At 41.2% G+C, this 22,185-nt stretch overlaps 1 protein-coding gene across 9 annotated transcripts in view; it reads right to left on the reverse strand.

Annotated features, from left to right (window-relative positions):
- The window catches only part of CEP112 (centrosomal protein 112), a 303,426-nt gene that overhangs the window by 195,417 nt on the left and 85,824 nt on the right, over positions 1-22,185 (reverse strand). For all 9 annotated transcript variants that reach the window (XM_070480128.1, XM_070480127.1, XM_070480129.1 and 6 more), the window contains one exon: positions 15,992-16,071. In XM_070480128.1, the coding sequence (XP_070336229.1) occupies positions 15,992-16,071 (80 nt within the window). The remainder of the gene's footprint in view (positions 1-15,991; positions 16,072-22,185) is intronic.

Raw genomic sequence — 22,185 nt, forward strand, 5'->3', positions numbered from 1 at the left:
CACCTGACCTGCTTCTTGAGAAATCTGTATGCAGGTCAGGAAGCAACAGTTGGAATTGGACATGGAACAACAGACTGGTTCCAAATAGGAAAAGGAGTACGTCAAGGCTGTATATTTGCACCCTGCTTATTTAACTTATATGCAGAGAACATCATGAGAAACACTGGGCTGGAGGAAGCACAAGCTAGAATCAAGGTTGCTGGGAGAAATATCAATAACCTCAGATATGCAGATGACACCACCCTTATGGCAGAAAGTGAAGAGGAACTAAAAAGCCTCTTGATGAAAGTGAAAGAGGAGAGTGAAAAAGTTGGCTTAAAGCTCAAAATTCAGAAAACTAAGATCATGGCATCTGGTCCCATCGTTTCATGTAAAATAGATGGGGAGACAGTGGAAAGTGTCAGACTTCATTTTTTTGGGCTCCCAAATCACTGCAGATGGTGACTGCAGCCATGAAAGTAAAAGATGCTTACTCCTTGGAAGGAAAGTGATGACCAACCTAGATAGCATATTAAAAAGCAGAGACATTACTTTGCCAACAAAGGTCCGTCTAGTCAAGGCTCTGGTTTTTCCAGTGGTCATGTATGGATCTGAGAGTTGGACTATAAAGAAAGCTGAGCGCCGAAGAGTTGATGCTTTTGACCTGTGGTGTTGGAGAAGACTCTTGAGAGCCCCTTGGACTGCAAGGAGATCCAACCAGTCCATCCTAAAGGAGATCAGTCCTGGGTGTTCATTGGAAGGACTGATGCTGAAGCTGAAACTCCAATACTTTGGCCACCTCGTGCGAAGAGCTGACTCGTTGGAAAAGATCCTGATGCTGGGAGGGATTGGGGGCAGGAGGAGAAGGGGATGACAGAGGATGAGATGGCTGGATGGCATCACCGACTCAATGGGCATGGGTTTGAGTAAACTCTGGGAGTTGGCGATGGACAGGGAGGCCTGGAGTGCTATGATTCATGGGGTCACAGAGAGTTGGACACGACTGAGCAATTGAACTGAACTGACTAAAGATTTAAAGTATCAATAATATTTAAAATAAGGAATGATTAAGATGAAAAGGGATTTAAAAAGAGAGAAAAATTTAGAGCACGATAAAATTTCATAATAAAAATAAAAGAGCAGAAATGTAGGTGCAGAAAATAAAATCAATAATGCTATAAACCATCTTAAACACATATTCAGGGGACCAAAAAAACTGATGAAAAATATAGTAAAGAAAATCATAAATATGAAGGAATGATAAAAGATTTTTTAAATGGATGTGAAAAGAAATGTTAAAAAAAATAACTCAATAAAGATGCTGAACATAAGAATTTGGAGTGTAACAGACAGCTCTGGACCAGAGATAAAGATATGAGATTTACTAAATGTACGGTACTTGAAGCTACAGAGCTTTATGAGATCACTTAAGAAGTGGGCATATATACAGAAAAAGAGATGGTATAGGATTGAACCCAGGTAACTTTGAAACATGGAATCCCGGTGGGAAAGGAGGACTCAGTTCAAAGGAGACTGAAAAAGAGCCTCCAATCAAGTCGGGAGAAAACCATCGGATGCTTCTGGCGCCATGCAAGCACAGACAGGACAGTTTCAGGAAGAAGAAAGAGCGCTTCCCAAGAGAGGGCATCAGCTGAGACGAGGACCCAGAAGGCCCCGACCCTGCAGACACAGCGAATGGACAGCGCACACGGAGAGAGCCACTCTAACAGAAATCCAGAAACGAGCTGAGCCGCTCCGAACACTGCCTGGCTCTGACAGCAGCAGGCCTTGCATCTACAAGCCCCGCAGGACGGCAGCCCCTGATACGCACGGGGACAGTGGGCCCGCGGTGACACTCCTCGGCCACGTCCAGAGGAGCAGGACACACACTCCGGCCATAAACCGCCCGCCGCAGGGCCACACGGCAGGGGGGACGCTCCACTGCCAGCCCATCCCTGAGCAGGAGAGGGCTCGGACTCCCCGGACACACGAGATGAGGAGAAAGGAGCCGCGGCAGACCACTACGGACAGTCATCCAATCACAAAGGCAGAGAGCGGGAGAGGGATGAATGAACACAGGAATTACAAAACAGCCAGGGAACTTTAAAAACGGTGGCAGGAAATCCATAACTGTCGCTGACTACTTTAAACGTAAATGTATTAAATACTCTAGCGTAAATAAAGATAGAGAGTGGCCATATGAATTAGGATTAAGAAAACAAAACAGATTCAACTATATGCTGCCTATAACTAAACCTACAAGAGACTCACTTCAGCTTCAAGGACACACAGTCGGAAAGTAGAGGGATAAAAGAAGATAATCCACAGCAAATGGAAACCGAAATACAGCAGAAGCAGATGTACTTTATCACACAAGAGAGACCTGAAGCCAACAGCTGCAACAAGAGACAAAGAAAGTCCTTATATGATAAAAGGGTCAACTGATGGAATAATACAGCACTAGCAAATACTCATGCACCTAACACAGGAGAAAAGAAATATATAATACGTATATATTAACAGATCTGAGGAGAGAAATAGACAACAAAATAACAGTAGGGATATCAACCCTACTTTCAACAATGGATAGACCAGCCAGAGAGAAAGCCGATAAGGAAACTGCACTTAAACTGTGCGTTAGATCAGATGCACCTAAGAGACATTCCATTCAACAGCAGCAAAACACACATTCTTCTTAAGCGCACACAAAACCTTCTCCAGGATATCATTGGATAAACCATAATGGAACAGAATACAAAAAAGATTGTACACATAAGTATAGCTGCATCACTTTCCTGTACAACATAAACCAACACAACACTGTAAATCAGCTACACTTACAAACCTGAACACGCGGAAACAGAGGAGGACGACAGTGGCCTGCTGGGGGCAGGGGAAACAGGGGGAGACTGGTTTTTAAAAGAGCACAAATTTTAACCTCAAGGTAAATAAGGTCTGAGGATATAAAGATAACTGTGGTTGATAACATCGTATTGTATAATTAAAATTTGCTAATACAGTAGAACTTTTTAAAAAACTTTTAAAAACCATTTTTAAAAAATTATATGGTCATCTTAATAAAAACAAAAACCTTTCAATATCCTGTAATATCCATTCATTTCTAAAAATATAAAGAATTTTCAGGAATGAAAGGGAGTTTCCTTAACCTGAAAGAAGGTATCTATCAAAAACCTTCAACCTAAAACATTGAAAATAAATTCAGCAGAAGTACCAGATGAAGGTGTTCAGTATTTAAAAAATGTATTGAAGATTTTTGTTCAGCTAGATCCATTACTTAGAAAACATAATTTTAAAAAAGATAAAAATACAAAATGGTAACATGAACTAGGAGGTATGAAAGAATCAATCTAACAAAAATATGTAAAACATATATGGGGAAATTATAAACATTTTACTAAAAGATATTAAAATAGATAAATCAATGGAGAAAAATACTATTTGTGGAAAAAATATAGTAAATAAAATATAATAAAAATTTTAACTCTACTTATGGTAATCTATAACAATAATGAAAATATAATAAAAATTCCAACAAAATTTTAATAAAACCTAATTCTAAACTTGAAATAGAAGAGCAAATGGCTAAGAATAGCCAATTGCTATCTCCAATCCATTGTTTGGAGATAGACCATGAAATGTGGGAGAAAAAAATGAATAGAACCTGGAAGAGGATATTCTCATTCTATTAAAGCTCAAGATTTTATTTGTATTCAGAGTAATTAAAATGGTATAACGGATGCTACATTTAATTGAAATCATACATTTGTCTTTCTCTATGTGACTTATTCCACTTAGCATAATACCTTCCAAGTCTATCCAGGTTGCAAAAAAATGGCAATATTTCCTTCTTTTTATGGCTGAATAATATTCCATTGTGTGTATACACATCTTTCCTGTCTGTTCACCTACTGATGGACAGTTAGGTTGCCTCCATATCTAGGTTACTGTAAATAATGCTGTTATGAACACTGGGGTGCACATAACTTTTGAAATTACGCTTTTGTTTTCTTCAGATAAACACCCAGAATTGGAACTGCTGGATCATATCGTAGTTCACTTTTTAATTTTTGAGAAACCTCCATACTGTTTTCCATAGTGGATGTTCCAATTTACATCCCAACCAACATTTCATAAGAGTTCCCTTTACTCCACATCCTCACCAACACTTGCTTATTTCTTGTCTTTATGGTAATAGCCATGCTAACAAGTGTGGGGTGACATCTCATTGCAGTTTTCTAAAAACCAAAACAAACCAACAAAACAGAACAAACAGAAACAGACTTCACAGATACAGAGAAGAAACCAGCAGTTGGCAGAGGAGACAGGCGTGAGGGGATGGGCGGAACAGGTGAAGGGGACGAAGACGTACGAATGCAGGTATAGGCAGGTGAGTCACGGGGTGTCATGGGCACCTGGGGGCACACCCTCAGTAACACTGCAGTAACTATGGCGACAGAAGCACAGACTTACCGTGGTGCTCATTCTGTAACGTGCCATTGTTGTTCAGTTGCTCAGTCGTGTCAGGCTCTCTGCGGCCCCGTGGACTGCAGCACGCCAGGCCCCCCGTCCTTCACTATCTCCCACAGTTCGCTCAAACTCATGTCCATTGAATCGGTGATGCCATCCAACCACCTCATCCTCTGCTGTCCCCTTCTCCTCCCATCTTCAATCTTTCCCAGCATCAGGATCCTTTCTGATGAGTCAGTTCTTTGCATCAGGAGGCCAAAGTATTGGAGCTTCAGCTTCAGCTTCAGCATCAGTTCTTCCAGTGAATATTCAGGATTGATTTCTTTTAGGATGAACTGGTTGGATCTCCTTGCTGTCCAAGGGACTCTCAAAGAGTCTTCTCCCAACACCACAGCCCCAAAGCATCAGTTCTTCAGTATTCAGTAGTCTTTACGATCCAACTCTCACATCCATACATGACTACTGGAAAAACCATAGCTTTGATTATATGGACCTTTGTTGGCAAAGTGATGTCTCTGCTTTTTAATATGCTACCTAGGTTTGTCATAGCTTTTCTTCCAAGGAGCAAGCGTCATTCAATTTTGTGGCTGCAATCACTATCTGCAGTGATTTTGGAGCCCACGAAAATAAAATCTGTCACTATTTCCATTATTTTCCCATGTATTTGCCATGAAGTGATGGGACTAGATGCCATGATCTTTGTTTTTTGAATGATGCAACATATAAAAATATCAAATATTATGTGCCACACCTGAAACTAATAATCATGTAAATGAATTGTAGTTTAATAAAATAATAAAAGGGCAAAACAGTAGATAGTTCTATTTAATGTGACCATAAACGATTTTGATTTTTTTTTATCTGTGCTCTTCTGTAATTTTACAATTCTCTACAGCAAGCATGTACTAGTTTGTGATAAAAATACAGCTAAAGAACAGATACTTTGAAAAGTTTTCTCATTGCACAATGTTGGCAACTAGAGTTCACCCTCCAAGGACGCTGGGTGGGTTCACTTGAACAGAAGTCTTCTGTTCCAATGGTAGAAAAAAAGCATTTCTTTTTTGGATTAGCCTAGAACTTAAGTGGCAGTGACATATAATAAACTTCTTAACACAACTATAAAATAATTTACCAATTTCTGGTTACATTTAAACTAGCTTTGACATAATTAGTTTAATTTTAGCTATATAAAATCTAAAATGATTTCATACATTTCAAATAATATCTTCCTGCTCTCCAACTCTAAATCTAGGTTTTTAGTGGTAACATTATAGGTAAATATGAAAATCTGATATATTTTAAATGAAAATGCATTATAAACTATATCTGTTCTTAATTTTAGTAGTAATAATAAAAGAAAAAATACTGAATATTTACAAACTTAATCAGTCTTTATATATTCTTCATTAAAGGCTTCCCTGGTAATTTAGTCAGTAAAGAAACTGTCTGCAGGGCAAAAGACCCAGGTGCAATTCCTAGGTCAGGAAGATCCCCTGGAGAAGGACATGACAACCCAGTACTCTTGCCTGGAGAATTCTGTGGACAGAGGAGCCTGGTGGGCTACAGCCCACAGGGCACATGGAGTGGGACGCAACTCGGTGACTAAACCACCACGCCTGGGTTTAAACCAACACCACAGCATCTTTAATAATTACCACAAAATAAAAGAAAACAACTGAAAATTTACAAACTTAATCAGTCTTTAAATTTATATATTCTTGGTTAAAACCAATACCACATCTTCTTTAATAAGCACCATAAATTCCAGGCCATTTTGATATTGCAGTGGAACCTATTTTTAGTTACTCCTCTAAGAAAACTTTAAAAAGTAAAAATCTTGTTTTCTACACAGGATAAAATGTCTTATCAAGGTGACCCTGTAAAGATGTTTTCATTCACTTAAAAGGCACAGAAATCTTCAGACTGAGAATTCAAGTTTGCAGGCATTCTTTAGCTTCTTTCTAGATAGCTCTTTGATTCTTTTTTTTTCTATTTTAAAGTATACATCACTATTAATTCTTACAGATTTTTTTTTAACCAAACCTACAAACAAAATGACTAAGCCACAGCTTCTCACTTCAGCAACATATAAAACTAAATTTGGAATTATACTATTCAGCTGTACTTAAAAAACCCTACACAAGACTGGATTTAACCAAGCTCTCCCTTTCTACCAAAATTCAAACCTCCAGCCTCTGGGGTAAACTGCAAAACTACCTGCTTTGAATGTATCTTTATCCAGATTTCTGCAGTAAGCCTTGTTCAAATGAAAAACAAACATCAACAGCATGCAGTCTACTTCTTCGAATAATCACAAGATTGTTTAGTATTCCATTTAAATCTTCTTTAAGATTAGTCTCCAGCAAATAAAAGTACAAAAACACTGTCATTGTAACTCGGCAGTTTTACTATCTTTACTCTAAGGCATTCTTATTTGAAGATTAATCCCTGTTCCTACTAATATTATAAATGTTGATTTATGACAACAAACACACAACCAGAGATAAACGAAGGAGATTTAAAAGAACCTTATAGGAAAGCTTTTCCATCTGTGTTTAAAAATATAACGTCTTTAAAAATATAACTTTAGGGGTAGTCTACTTTCCACTGTAAGGAGAGATTAAGAATCTATGTATATTGAGAAAGTAAACACTGTGTTTTTATAAAGCCATATGTCAGTTTGTTGGAAAAATGACACCCCAAAACTATTTAATAAAAAACAAAACTATAGATAAAGCCAGGCAAAAGAACAGGTGCTGTTCATTTTTGTATAACTTTCAACGAACCAGATGGTGAACATTTGCTGAGTATCACTAGCATTGAGAGTTGGCTTCAAAACAGGTCAAATAAAAATATAATTCAAGAACACTGTGAATCACTTTAGAAAACATCAGGAATTTTTTCTTTTTTCTTTTTTTCCGGTTCTTCATTGCTTTATTAACATCAACTTTAGTATCATCAGTAGATGAGTACAATTGAGCTAACAAGGAATTGAGCTAACAGGAATTTTTTCTAACCGTTCTCTGTGCAAGTGAAATTGTACTTGTGGGCAATGGTACATGAAAATAAAATTATGCATTTTCTACAAAGGCCAATTATCAATAACAGAAATCCTTATGGGAGGGAGGAATATCTGTGAAAATCAAGACTATGGTAAAATAAGCCCTTAGGAAGTTTTCACATTCTTTCCTTGCTCTAATACCTGCTCACTTTCAGTCACCCAATCACCAGCTAGCAGGTCCATGAGTCAGATCTCCTGTGTCTTAGATCCTCCTAAGCAGAGTAGATATACTGTTTTCAGAATCAGAGGTCCAAACCTCCACCAGGGTAAAGTAAAAGTGAGCAAAGTCCTCCAACAGCTCCCCTCTGGCGCCAAACCAACCCGAAACCCTCCAGCTCCAGCCAGCTCCGCGACGACACCACTGCAGTCTAAAGGCGCACCCTCCCTCGAGCTGTGTCTTCCTCGGCACAACCTACAAACTGGACAGAGGTAAATAACTAGGAATAAGCATGTTCATCACGGCACAGTTACTAATATCCTAAACGTAGAAACTGCGCAAATGGATACTGACAGCAGGATGGATAAATATACTCTCATATGCTCACTTTGAAATTCTCTTCCACAAATGAGAATAAAAACAGAACTACGATCTGATGTAGCAATTCCACTCCTGAGTATACAAGAAAAAGCGGAAACACACACGTGCCCCAATGGGCCTAGCAACACTATTTACAATAGCCAAGACACGGGAACAACCCAAGTGCCCATCAACAGATGAGTGGATGAGGAAGATGTGGCCACAGAGAGTTATTCAGCCATTAAAAAGAACGATATTCTGCTCCTTACAGCAACATGGCAGGATCTGGAGAACATCATGCTCAGTGAAATCAGTCAGAGAAAGACAAATACTGTATGACCTCACTTATATGCGGAATCTAAAAAATACAGATGAACATATATGCAAAATACAAACTGACTTGCAGACAGAGAAAACATACCTGTCATTAGCGAAGGGGAGAAGAGGAGTGGAGAGACAAATTAGGGTGTGGGATTTACAGACACAAACGACTGTGTATAAAGTAGACAAGCAACAAGGATACAGGTATAGCACAGGAAATGACAGCCTTTATCTTATAATAACTTATGGTGGGGTATAATCTGCAAAAATACAATTCACTAGGCTGCACAACCAAAACTAACAAAATATTGTAGATCAACTAAGCTTTTTTTTTAATGGAGGCTTCATTTCATAGCCATGTTTATTTTATTTTTAAATTTTAAATAAGTAACACACTGTTAAACACTTATTTAAAATAATTTAATATATAGACTTAAAAGCTCTTATTATGTAAATAAAGGTATAATTAATTGAATAAATTTATTTACTCTTAATATTTAAAATGATACAGTCTAGACATAGCAACGATCTATAATTAACATGTTTTAACAATGCAACTAGTTTTTAAATTTTTACTGGGGTAGGGCTGATTCACAGTGTCTCCATGTCTTGCTCTTCCCCGACTCTCCTGTGTCAGTGAAGCCTGGCTCCATCCAGTGCCTGACTGCACTGTACTCTTGGTGACTCCAGCACCTGCGGTTGGCAGGCATGTCTGGACTTCTGCTGGCGGCCAGCGTTGGGAGGACCTCTGCCTTCCTCCAGGCAGTGGGAGCTCTCCCCAGGGACTGGTAACCAGAGGCCAGAGCCTCACTCTCTTGGGATCGACAGCCACTGCACCGCCACCTGCTCTGATGCCAAGAAGCAGAATCCGCGCTACAACCAGAGCCAAGTGTGCAAGAGAAGACCGATAAAAGAAGAGTGGAGAGTGAGTCTGCGGATGACCCGTGAGCTGCCACGGGAAGAAAACGTAAAGCACGTCTAAAAAGTATGTCATCTTTCATGGAAAATACCTCATACTTGCGTTGAAAATATCCTAACTTGACACTTATTAGAAAGCTGTATTTCCTAGTCTGTATTCTATTGGCCTCAGAATAACCTCACCTAAAATTCTGTGGCAGGGTGTCCTTCCACTCTAAAAAACAAAAAAATAGACTCTCAGCCTTATCATCTGTCCGTTTATCATAAGAAATGCACAAAAGGCTTTGCAGTCGAAACCCCACGATACTTCTTGTTGTTCACTCAGTCGCGTCCGACTCTTTGTGACCCCACGGACGGCAGCACGCCAGGCCTCCCTGTCCATCACCAACTCCCAGAGCTTACTCAAACCCACGTCCATTGAGTCGGTGACGTCATCCAACCATCTCATCCTCTGTCGTCCCCTTCTCCTCCTGCCCTCAATCTTTCCTGGCAGCAGGGTCTTTTCAAATGAGACAGTTCTTCGCATCAAGTGGCCAAAGTATTGGAGTTTCAGCTTCAGCCTCAGTCCTTCCAATGAATATTCAGGGTTGATTTCCTTTAGGATTCACTGGTTTTATGTCCTTGCAGTCCAAGGAACTTTCAAGAGTCTTCTCCAACACCACAGTTCAAAAGCATCAATTTTTCAGCATTCAGTCTTCTTTATGGTCCAACTCACACATCCACACATGACTACTGGAAAAACCATAGCTTTGACTAGACAGACCTTTTTTGGAAAAGTGTGTCTCTGCTTTTTAATATACTGTCTAGCTTAGTCATAACTTTTCTTCCAAGGAGGAAGCATCTTTTAATTTCATGGCTGCAGTCACCATCTGCAGTGATTTTGGAGCCCAAGAAAATAAAATCTGTCACTGTTTCCATTTGCCATGAAGTGATGGGACTGGATGCCATGACCTTAGCTTTTTGAATGCTGAGTTTTAAGCCAGCTTTTTCACTCTCCTCTATCACCTTCATCAAGAGGCCCAGATACTTAGAGCTCATGTATTTACAGAGACCGTGTTCACAGCCTGCCCCATCCCATGCTGACTGAGGGATGGATCTGTAGCAAGCTGAAAGTCCTCAAGACTCTGAGAAGGTTCTGGACATGCTGATTTTAGAATATGCAAAATGTAGAGAAAATTTTTAAAATCCCATATTCTCAACAATTAAGGATAACCATCATTAATGTTTATAATTCTTCCGATGAAAATCTTCACTGGTTTCTTTTGTCTTTACTGTTGTTTTAAGCTACCAAAGTACCATACAATAGTCTCATCAGAAAAGATTCAAACTACACTGAAACATAAAGAGGAAAACATGAATATGACCCCAAACACTCAGGTACATGTATATTTCCAGATTGCTTTCAGTGCATTTACACACACACACACACACCCAGAATCTGCTTTCTAAATGCAACCTCATATCAAAGGTAAAATGTCAGACGGTTAACCTGGAAGGAACATACTGGGCTACACCCTCAGGTCTCCACAAAATGCAAGAGCACATCTTGATATTGTGTTGTCAGCTTTTACTGAGGGTCATAATGAGAAGTGGCCAGTTAGCATTTTCTGCACAATAGCATATGGAAGATCTTGTCCCTTATTACTTATTCTGTTTGGTCAGAAAAAAAAATCAATCATGATATTATCCTTCTAAAATCTGGTGCCATGCGGAGTCTTTTGGGGATGATGAGAATGTCCTAAAACTGAACTATGGTTATTGCTGCACAACTCTGAATTTCTAAACGTCAGTGAGCTATACAGTGAAACTAAGTATATTCTATGGGGTGAGATTTAGATTTCAATAAAGCTGTTAAAAAAAACGTGCCAGGGTAAGATCACCTGACAAATCTGTCTGTCCCGTTCGTAAGATAAAGAGAGAGAAAGCGGTGAGAGCTGACAGAGCGGACACTGCTGGAGGTGCCGTGCGGGAACCGCTCCAAGCCTCCTCACAGCCTTCGGAGCAAGGTCACTTGATGGAGGCAAAGACTGGCCACGCAGACGGAGCCCCAGGCCCAGCTGCACAGGCTGGCAACCTGAGCTGGAACCTGGGTCCACGCTCCTGCACGGAGCTCACGTGACTCCCCAAACCACGGGAAACAGTTCGGTCAGGGTGAATTTAGAATTTCAATACAGAAACAATTTCATTTCATTTCATATCCATCCTACTTTACATGCTTACATTACACTCTATTTCAATCATATGTTAATTTCTATTTATATTGTAAGCCATTTCAGTCTGTTTTAGATATACAGATATTTGCTGTTTCTTGTAATAAGTTCACTATATCTCTGTCTGTATTATAAACACAGGAAATAATCGCTTGCTGAAGTAACCACTAAAAAAAATTACTCATTTATTTTCCTGCCTTCACCATTATGTAAGTGGAATCAGCCCTACAAATTATCAGTGGCATTATAAAAAAAATATGGATAGAAATCCCAGGATGAAAATAAAACTTTGTATTTAAATCCCTAAGACAGATTTTCTCCAAAAGGAAGAGCCGAGTAGCTTTAAAGACATTCTATTGGGTCAGCCTCCGGAAGAAAACATTGATTTTCATTCTGCATACATGAACAGAGAAAAAAATCCCTCAAAGAGGAGTATGGGGCACTTTGAACATCCAGCCGACAGGAAGCAGCAAAGGGAAGCCAGGTGAGCAGGGAGATGAGCAGGGCCCTGGGGCGGCCGAGGTCTGCAAGGATGTCGAGGACTCAGAGGGCCAAGCAGACTGCTTCTGGGTTGCCTGTAATTCTTCCCCTAACTCCTGAAATATGGACGGAACACTGCATTTCCCCCTTATTACAAACTTTCTACTTTCACAAACAATGCGGGAATCCCAACGATGCATTGCTCAGTAGGAGGCAAAATACCTATTTCACACTATTGTAAATAAAATAAGGTCAAGAATATCTCATGTTAAGCTAAGCAGGAAAACCACACCGACAACCCCCCAGGGTCTCTGTGACAGCCCCCTGTGTTCCGTGGGCACCAAAGCATAGTGCCCTGCACTGCGTACTGACAGACGGAAACAATGGTTTAGTTGAATAAGGGCTTGCTTCCTGTAGGGTCATTCATAACCGTAACATCTGAAGGCCTACTTTGTAATATGTTCTGGTGAAATCACCAGCACTCACTTTCAGTACTAAAAATCCAAAAGTTTAGATATATTAGTGTCAGAGTACAAATACTTACGATTACAATTGACAACACAAAAAAAGTTAAAATGGATCAGAATAAATCTGTTTTGAGACAGTTCTGCATTTTACTGCCACAGAGGACTTTGAAAAAGGTATCAATCAAGAGGACAACTTTGGAAGGTTTCACAGATTGCTTTAGAATAGTCAATTTATACAAGATCTCAGAACAATGCTCCATTATTTCTACAGCACCCAAAACTTAGAAATCAAATTTGGTAAACATATAAATATCTACTTCACTTTGCAGCCATGAAATTAAAAGATGCTTACTCCTTGGAAGGAAAGTTATGACCAACCTAGACAGCATATTAAAAAGCAGAGACATTACTTCAACAACAAAGGTCCATCTAGTCAAGGCTATGGTTTTTCCAGTGGTCATGTATGGATGTAAGAGTTGGACTATAAAGAAAGCTGAGCGCCAAAGAATTGATGCTTTTAAACTGTGGTGTTGGAGAAGACTCTTGAGAGTCCCTTGGACGGTGAGGAGATCCAATCAGTCCATCCTAAAGGAAATCAGTCCTGGGTGTTCATTGGAAGGACTGATGCTGAAGCTGAAACTCCAGTACTTTGGCCACCTGATTCGAAGAGCTGACTCATTTGAAAAGACCCTGATGCTGGGAAAGATTGAGGGCAGGAGGAGAAGGGGATGACAGAGGATGAGATGGTTGCATGGCATCACTGACTCAATGGACATGAGTTTGGGTGGACTCCGGGAGTTGGTGATGGACAGGGAGGCCTGGCGTGCTGCAGTTCATGAGGTCGAAAAGAGTCGGACACGACTGAGCGACTGAACTGAACTAAATACCTACACATGTTTTTCATAGATGTTAACTCCTTCAAAAAGAAAAAAAAAAAGCATACTTTGTGTTAGTCTTTAAAAGAGTTACACCAAATTATTTTGTTACCTATGGTAATTTCCCATTCATTACTGAGTTTCTCATTTGGTTTAATTATTTATCTTTGAAAAATGAACACATACAATTCATACCATTTACAGTTATAGTTTCAGACTCCTTTCAGTTACAAGGGGCTATAAAATATCTTCTGCATCAATAATGAAATAGAAAGCAAAAAAATGTTTAGGATATGTGTTGAATAAAAGTTGTAAGTAATAGAGTATATTTAAACTTCCTTTTCTAAAAAACACAGACAAGTAGGCAAAGTAGCTTTAGAAGCTGTATTTACAGTAAGTGCCAACTCCAAACCATTGTTGCTCTTCACACCAGTGGAGGGTGAAGCGTCACCTGAGCTCTGAATCCAAGACTGAGCTGAACACACGTGTCACGTTTCCAGGAGCCGATTAATTCCCATGCTATCTCCAACTCATTGTCAGCCTCTTCTGCACATTCAACACGGATGGAGGAAAGCAACCCTACTGAGTGAAAGAATGGACGGATGGACGGATGGATGAATGCCACCACATTCTGAAAGTCATATTTTTCACCTTTGTGTATATTTTTATCATGGAAAAAAACCTGTTAATAATCATGACAAATTTCCATATCATACACCTCTCTTCTAGAAAAATGGAACTGTCTCTGGACGCACTGGGTCTAACGCTATTCTTGGATTGAAAAGCAGCAGCGACTGCCCCCAGAATATTCTCCTTCAGGGAAAGAGCCAGGCTGTGCTGTCTGCTCTGATGTGCAAACCGCACAATAAACTACTCTCCTACTTTAGATCAGATTACTCCCGCTGTACCAGGTGCTAGACCATTAAGGTCACACATACATTTAGTGGAAATAAAGACATCTCCTATAAGGGGAAAGGAAGACACAGATCCACAGGAACATTATTAACAATCTAAACTAGCTTTCTTTAACTCCAAGTAAAATGTTACATTTTGGTAAACACTTCTGAAGCCTTAAATAGATTATGTTGTATATAGAAACTATGGAGGCTTCCGGGTTTTTTCATAGTGAAAATGAAAAGACCGCACTATTGCATTTACGTCAACAACTTGATACTTAACAATGCTATGGACCTCAAATGCCCACGCCAGACAAGAAAATTGTTAAGAACAGGGCTGTGTCTTGAGCTATAGCTTCTAAACCTTCCATTTCTTTTCACACGATACTACAATATATAGACATTGTAGGTACTAAACAAATATTTGCTGATTTAGTGTTATTTGAAGGAATTATCTCTTCCTTTATGGATATAAGATAAATGCACATCAACAAACTAATGGAAAAAGTATAACGCAGTCACAGAAGAAAAAGACAAAGTAGAACAAAAAAGAAAGGAAAATATGGGAAGTTGAACAGCTAGAGTTGTGACTCAGCGTTTTAAGGAGGAAAACAATGAATTAACGAGGGATCAAGGGAGGACATCTCGTCCACAAGCAAGAGGCCCTCGCTGCGGCGACACTCAAGCTGGCGCGTGAGCACGGCTCCTGACCTGACGCGTGATGAACCCTACAGTCCTCTGAGGTCGTCTGGCTCCCGCGCGGCGACATCAAGCCCTGTTACAGAAGGGACGCTGACACCCTGTGACGCCCCCACGCGGCTTGCTACGCTAACAGGCAGGGGTGGCTGTGCGACCCTCCCGGGAGAATCTGACACCAGGTCTCTGTGACCCTAGACGTTCTTTTTGGCCTTTCTCTAAATTATTCCTGCTTGGACATTTGGAAAAGCTCAGAAAATGGAATTTGCTGCTTCCCTGGGAGTCAGCTGGACACACTGTGCCCAAGCAAGCTCTTCCTAAGTCAGCTTCTCGGGCCAAGTGCCCTCCTGGCCTTTCTTCCAAGAAAGCCCTCCTCACTCAAGGCTCTGCACTGGACCTGGCCAAGGGCGTGACCATCCTCCCAACCGGACTGCAACACGGGTCCTCCAGGAAGGAACTGTACACTGTTTGAAATATGGTGAGAGCGCAACATTTACTGAATACACCAATATTTTCCAGTGAAAAACTACAGGATAATATCTAGTGATAAGTAAGGCCTCATCAACTTAGCAAATTATTGGAAAAGACAAACATATATAAAAAAATATTTTAATGTGTATGCTTAGGTATCATAAAACAAAACCTTTGCTAAACAATGCCTGTATAATAGTCCATTTTTAGATACAACAGCTGAAACATATCATTACCCAAATTCCTCCAAAAAAATCTACAGAGGAATTTCTAAATGTCCTAAGATCTAAATCTTATTGTTGTTATTGTTATTTTTAATCTGTTTTCATTTAAGAGGAGGAAAGCATCTGAAACCACTAAGCTCTCTTTCTTACATTCCTATCACTTAAAAACAGCTGAATTGATTTTCTTCCCTTTTTTTAAAAAAAAAACAAAATTTATTGGCTAGTAATAAAATTCTGAAAATAGAGATTCATGATGGAAACTGACTCAAACTAAACCACAGCAAGGTTATGATAAAAAATATAATGCTTGGGTTTTAGTCACTTAATTTGGCTCACAATTTAGAATAAGAGTATTTTTAAAAATTAAATATATTACACTTTTACTCACTTCAAAGCTTCCTCAAGTCTATGGATTTTCTTTTGAGCATCTTCTTTTTCCTTATCAAGTTCACTCTGTAAGTCGTGAATCTGCCATGACAAAGACATAAAATTTACTAAAAGACAAATCAAGTTTCCTCAAAGGAGAAATACAATGAAACAGTAATCTTAAATCCATTTTCAATATAAATTAGATTTAGATTTTTCAAGATAGAGGCTTGGTTAACCATAATCATTTACCATAAAATTATTTTAATACTGTTCTTCTGATAATAACTTTCTGGTCAAAATTAATCATTGTTTAAATGAGCCTGCATGTGGAATCCCTGTAAAATAAACTGACATGTAAGAAATTAAAAAAGAGAACTTCTGAATTTTTTTTAACATTACACATTAACCAAAGGAAAGTAATCTAATGAGATACAGGAGAATACAAAAATTAACGTCTCTATTTGGCTTTCCTGGTGACCCAGACGGTAAAGCATCTGCCTGCAATGCAGGAGTCCTGGGTTCAGTCCCTGGGTTGGGAAGATCCCCTGGAGAAGGGAATGGCTACCCATTCCAGTATTCTTGCCTGGAGAATCATTGGACAGAGGAGCCTGGCGGGCTGTAGTCCATGGGGTCACAAAGAGTTGGACACGACTGAGCGACTAAGCGCACACAGACACATTCCCCAGACACATACAGGCTGTGATGAGACAGCCGCCTGCTTCCAGAATGATATACCCAGCCATCCTCTGAGTCTGGGGAAGTCGCCCAGGAGCACCGCTCTCCTGCAGTGGTGCCCTGTGACAGGTGGTTGGCAGCCAGGAGGAGGCGGCCATGTGAGCACCTCTGCACTGAAAGCTCTTCGTGAGCACATGCGGATGCCCACGCCCGGGGTGGGCCCAGCATGGACGCAGCGCAGGGACCGCGCATGGAGAAGGGAGCTCTCAGGGGAGCCCCTGGGGTGCAGAGCCCAGCCGGAGGCCACTCAGCCAGCGGGGACCCCGCACACTCTCCTGCCGGCCACCCAGCTGAGGCGGGGTGTACAACTGGGGGCATGAGAGACAGGAGTGAGATCAACACACACGCAGAGTCACACCCACAACCATACAGACAACCACATACACACAATCATAAACATCACACACAACCATACACAACCACACAACCACATACACACAATCATAAACATCACACACAACCATACACAACCACATACACACAATCATAAACATCACACACAACCATACACAACCACACAACCACAAACACACAATCATAAACATCACACACACAACCATACACAACCACACAACCACATACACACAATCATAAACATCACACACACAACCATACACAACCACACAACCATACACACAATCATAAACATCACACACAACCATACACAACCACATACACACAATCATAAACATCACACACAACCATACACAACCACACAACCACATACACACAATCATAAACATCACACAGAACCATACACAACCACACAACCACATACACACAATCATAAACATCACACACAACCATACACAACCACACAACCACATACACACAATCATAAACATCACACACAACCAGACACAACCACATACACACAATCATAAACATCACACACAACCATACACAACCACACAACCACATACACACAATCATAAACATCACACAGAACCATACACAACCACACAACCACATACACACAATCATAAACATCACACAGAACCATACACAACCACACAACCACATACACACAATCATAAACATCACACACAACCATACACAACCACACAACCACATACACACAATCATAAACATCACACACAACCATACACAACCACACAACCACATACACACAATCATAAACATCACACACAACCATACACAACCACACAACCACATACAAACAATCATAAACATCACACACAACCATACACAACCACACAACCATACACATAATCATAAACATCACACACAACCATACACAACCACACAACCACATACACACAATCATAAACATCACACACAACCATACACAACCACACAACCACATACACACAATCATAAACATCACACAGAACCATACACAACCACACAACCACATACACACAATCATAAACATCACACACAACCATACACAACCACACAACCACATACACACAATCATAAACATCACACACAACCATACACAACCACACAACCACATACAAACAATCATAAACATCACACACACAACCATACACAACCACACAACCATACACATAATCATAAACATCACACACAACCATACACAACCACATAACCACATACACACAATCATAAACCATCACACACACAACCATACACAACCACACAACCACATACACACAATCATAAACATCACACACAACCATACACAACCACATAACCACATACACACAATCATAAACATCACACACACAACCATACACAACCACACAACCACATACACACAATCATAAACATCACACACAACCATACACAACCACACAACCACATACACACAATCATAAACATCACACACAACCATACACAACCACACAACCACATACACACAATCATAAACATCACACACAACCAGACACAACCACACAACCACATACACACAATCATAAACATCACACACAACCATACACAACCACACAACCACATACACACAATCATAAACATCACACAGAACCATACACAACCACACAACCACATACACACAATCATAAACATCACACACAACCAGACACAACCACACACACTCGTACACAACCACACAACCACATACACACAATCATAAACCATCACACACAACCATACACAACCACACAACCATACACATAATCATAAACATCACACACAACCATACACAACCACATAACCACATACACACAATCATAAACATCACACAGAACCATACACAACCACACAACCACATACACACAATCATAAACATCACACACAACCATACACAACCACACAACCACATACACATAATCATAAACATCACACAGAACCATACACAACCACACAACCACATACAATCATAAACATCACACACACAACCATACACAACCACATACACACAATCATACAGTCACATACAAACACAGCCACACACACTCATACACAACCACACAACCACATACACACAATCGTAAACCATCACACACACAACCATACACAACCACACAACCACATACACACAATCATACAGTCACACACACTCATACACAACCACACACACAACCAGACACAACCACATACACTCATACACAGCCACACACACAATCATAAACTACCACACACAACCATACACAACCAATCACATAACACACATACACACAATCACACACACAATCATACACAACCACACACAACCACACATAACCACATACACACAATCAGAAACTATCACACACACAACCATACACAACCACACACTCATACACAACGACACAATCATAAACTACCACACAGCCATACACAACCACACAATCACATAACACACATACACACACTCATACACAACCACACACACAACCACACAATCACATACATAACCACACATAACCACATACACACAATCATACACTACCACACACACACTCATACACAGCCACACACAACCACACACAACCACACACAATTACATACACACAATCACATACACACAACCATAAACTACCACACACACAACCATACACAACCAATCACATACACACAATCATACACAACCACACACTCATACACAATCACACAATCATACAACCACACACACAACCACACACAATCATACACAACCACACACACTCATACACAACCACACACACAATCACATACACAACCACACATAACCACATACAATCATACACTACCACACACATACACAGCCACACACACAACCACACACATACACAACCATACATAATCACATACACACAACCATATACAACCACACAATCACATACATACTCATACACAACCACACACAACCACAAACACAACCACACACAACCACATACACACAATCACATACAATCATACACAACCACACAATCATACACAACCACACAATCATACACAGCCACACACACATTCACATACAACCGTACACAATCATACACAACCACACACACAATCATACACAACCACATACACAATCACATACACACAATCCTACACAACCACATACTCATACACAACCACACACAGTCATACACAACCATACAGAACCACACACACACTCATACACAGCCACACACAGAACTACACACAACCACACAATCACATACACAACCACACACAATCACATACACACAACCATACACAACCACACAATCACATACACACATACACAACCACACACAATCATACACAACCACACACAATTCATACAATCATACACAACCACTCATACACAACCACATACAACCACACACACAATCACATATACAGCCACACACAATCACATACAATCATATACAACCACACACAATTACACACAATCATACACAACCACACACATAATCATACACAACCACACACACAATCCCATACACACAATCATATACAACCACACAATCACATACACACAATCATACACAACCACACAATCATACACAACCACACACACAATCACATACACAGACACAAACCTTTTCTGACACTGCATCAATACTCCTCAAAAATACCTCTGTTTAGCTATTTATTCATTTAGACAGAAGCCTATTTAACTAAAAAATCCTTGTTCTTTGGCTTTTTCCTATTGTAATTCTCTTTCGTTTCTCCCCTCGGTGTTTTAGGGAAATAGGTAGATAGACAGGTAGGTAGGTAGGTAGGCAGGCAGGCAGAAGGTAGACGGATCAAATCAACTGCCTGGGAACTCCACGCCGGCGGGAAAGCCGTGCCGGCCGCCGCGTGGGGTGAGGTCAGCCCATCGTCCCCTCTCCGCCTCTCTCCTCTGACACCGTTTCTCCCCACAAGCGCCACACTCCCGGGAGCCCCCGCCGGTGAATTTCGCAGTGTCCCCTTCCGAAGGACCTCCTTCTCGGAGAAGCCTGCATCGCGCCCCGCAGAACCTCGAGTGCCCGTCAGCGCGGTCTGCGCGGGAGAGGCGGCGGTCACCTCCGCCAAGTGTGGCCGCCACTCCCTGACCGGCGGCGGACCCCAGCCCCTTGATCCAACCCAGAGCGCCACTGCCACGGCAGGCGAGGGACGCCCTGGGTGGGAGCCGCAGAGCCGCGTCGGCGCGCAGGCCTTTGAGCCGGGGGCTCCCCAGGGGAAGCGGCTCCTCCCCGGCTTTCGCGTCCCGGCGCCCAGCACAAGCGGGGCCCAAACGAGAGGCCAGCGCGTGCTGTCCTGGGGGCCTGCTCCCCACCGAGCGTGTCTGCGCCGAGCGCCCACGGGCTCTCGGGCTGTCCTGCCGGTGCCACCTGTCTGCTAGAGAGAGGGGGCGACGCGGCAGCGCGCGGCCAGCCTCTCCTCCGCGGCCCAGCGGGGCGACCCGCCTGCGGTCCCTGCCCGGCCGTACGCTGTGAACACCAAACACGAGTTCTAATCACTTAAACGATGAAAACACAAAGCAGACAGTCAAGATGTAGCATATATTCTCAAACGTGGGAGTGTTCTACAAACACTGACTGAGGGAGCTGGAAGCACATTTACTGTGCAACAGCCAAATGGAGATTTCACTCCCTTGCACCTTAAGAATTTATCAAAAAAGGCCTGCTCCTAGAAACAAGAAAGAGACTTGCTACACGTAAGGAAACAGACATACGGTGGGTGACATCAAGGCACAAAAAGCGCGTGGAGCCGCGGCAGGTTCCCTGGTGGACCTCTGGACAGCCCACCGTACTTCCTAACCAGCCTGGCCACCTCTGCCTCTCGATGGGACAAGCTCGGGACCTTGGGCGCCATGATTTCTATCAATCATTTCACTGTGCAATTTCATTTTTTGCAAAACTTCACTCAAGACACCTTACCTCTTAGAGAAAACCAGGCCAATAATTGTTGGAAAACACTCCACAATATATGTAAAACCATGTAAATTTTACATTGGTCTAACCTAATTAAAAGAATTATATACATGTAAACACCATTCCTAACACTTTTGAACTCCATCAGGCCTCATGGCGACACAGTGGCCATGGGTCACACTCATAAGCAGACGCTTCAGCTCTAGCAGTTTACAGCAGA

Source organism: Odocoileus virginianus, chromosome 17 (assembly GCF_023699985.2).
Source record: "Odocoileus virginianus isolate 20LAN1187 ecotype Illinois chromosome 17, Ovbor_1.2, whole genome shotgun sequence".
Taxonomy (NCBI): domain Eukaryota; kingdom Metazoa; phylum Chordata; class Mammalia; order Artiodactyla; family Cervidae; genus Odocoileus; species Odocoileus virginianus.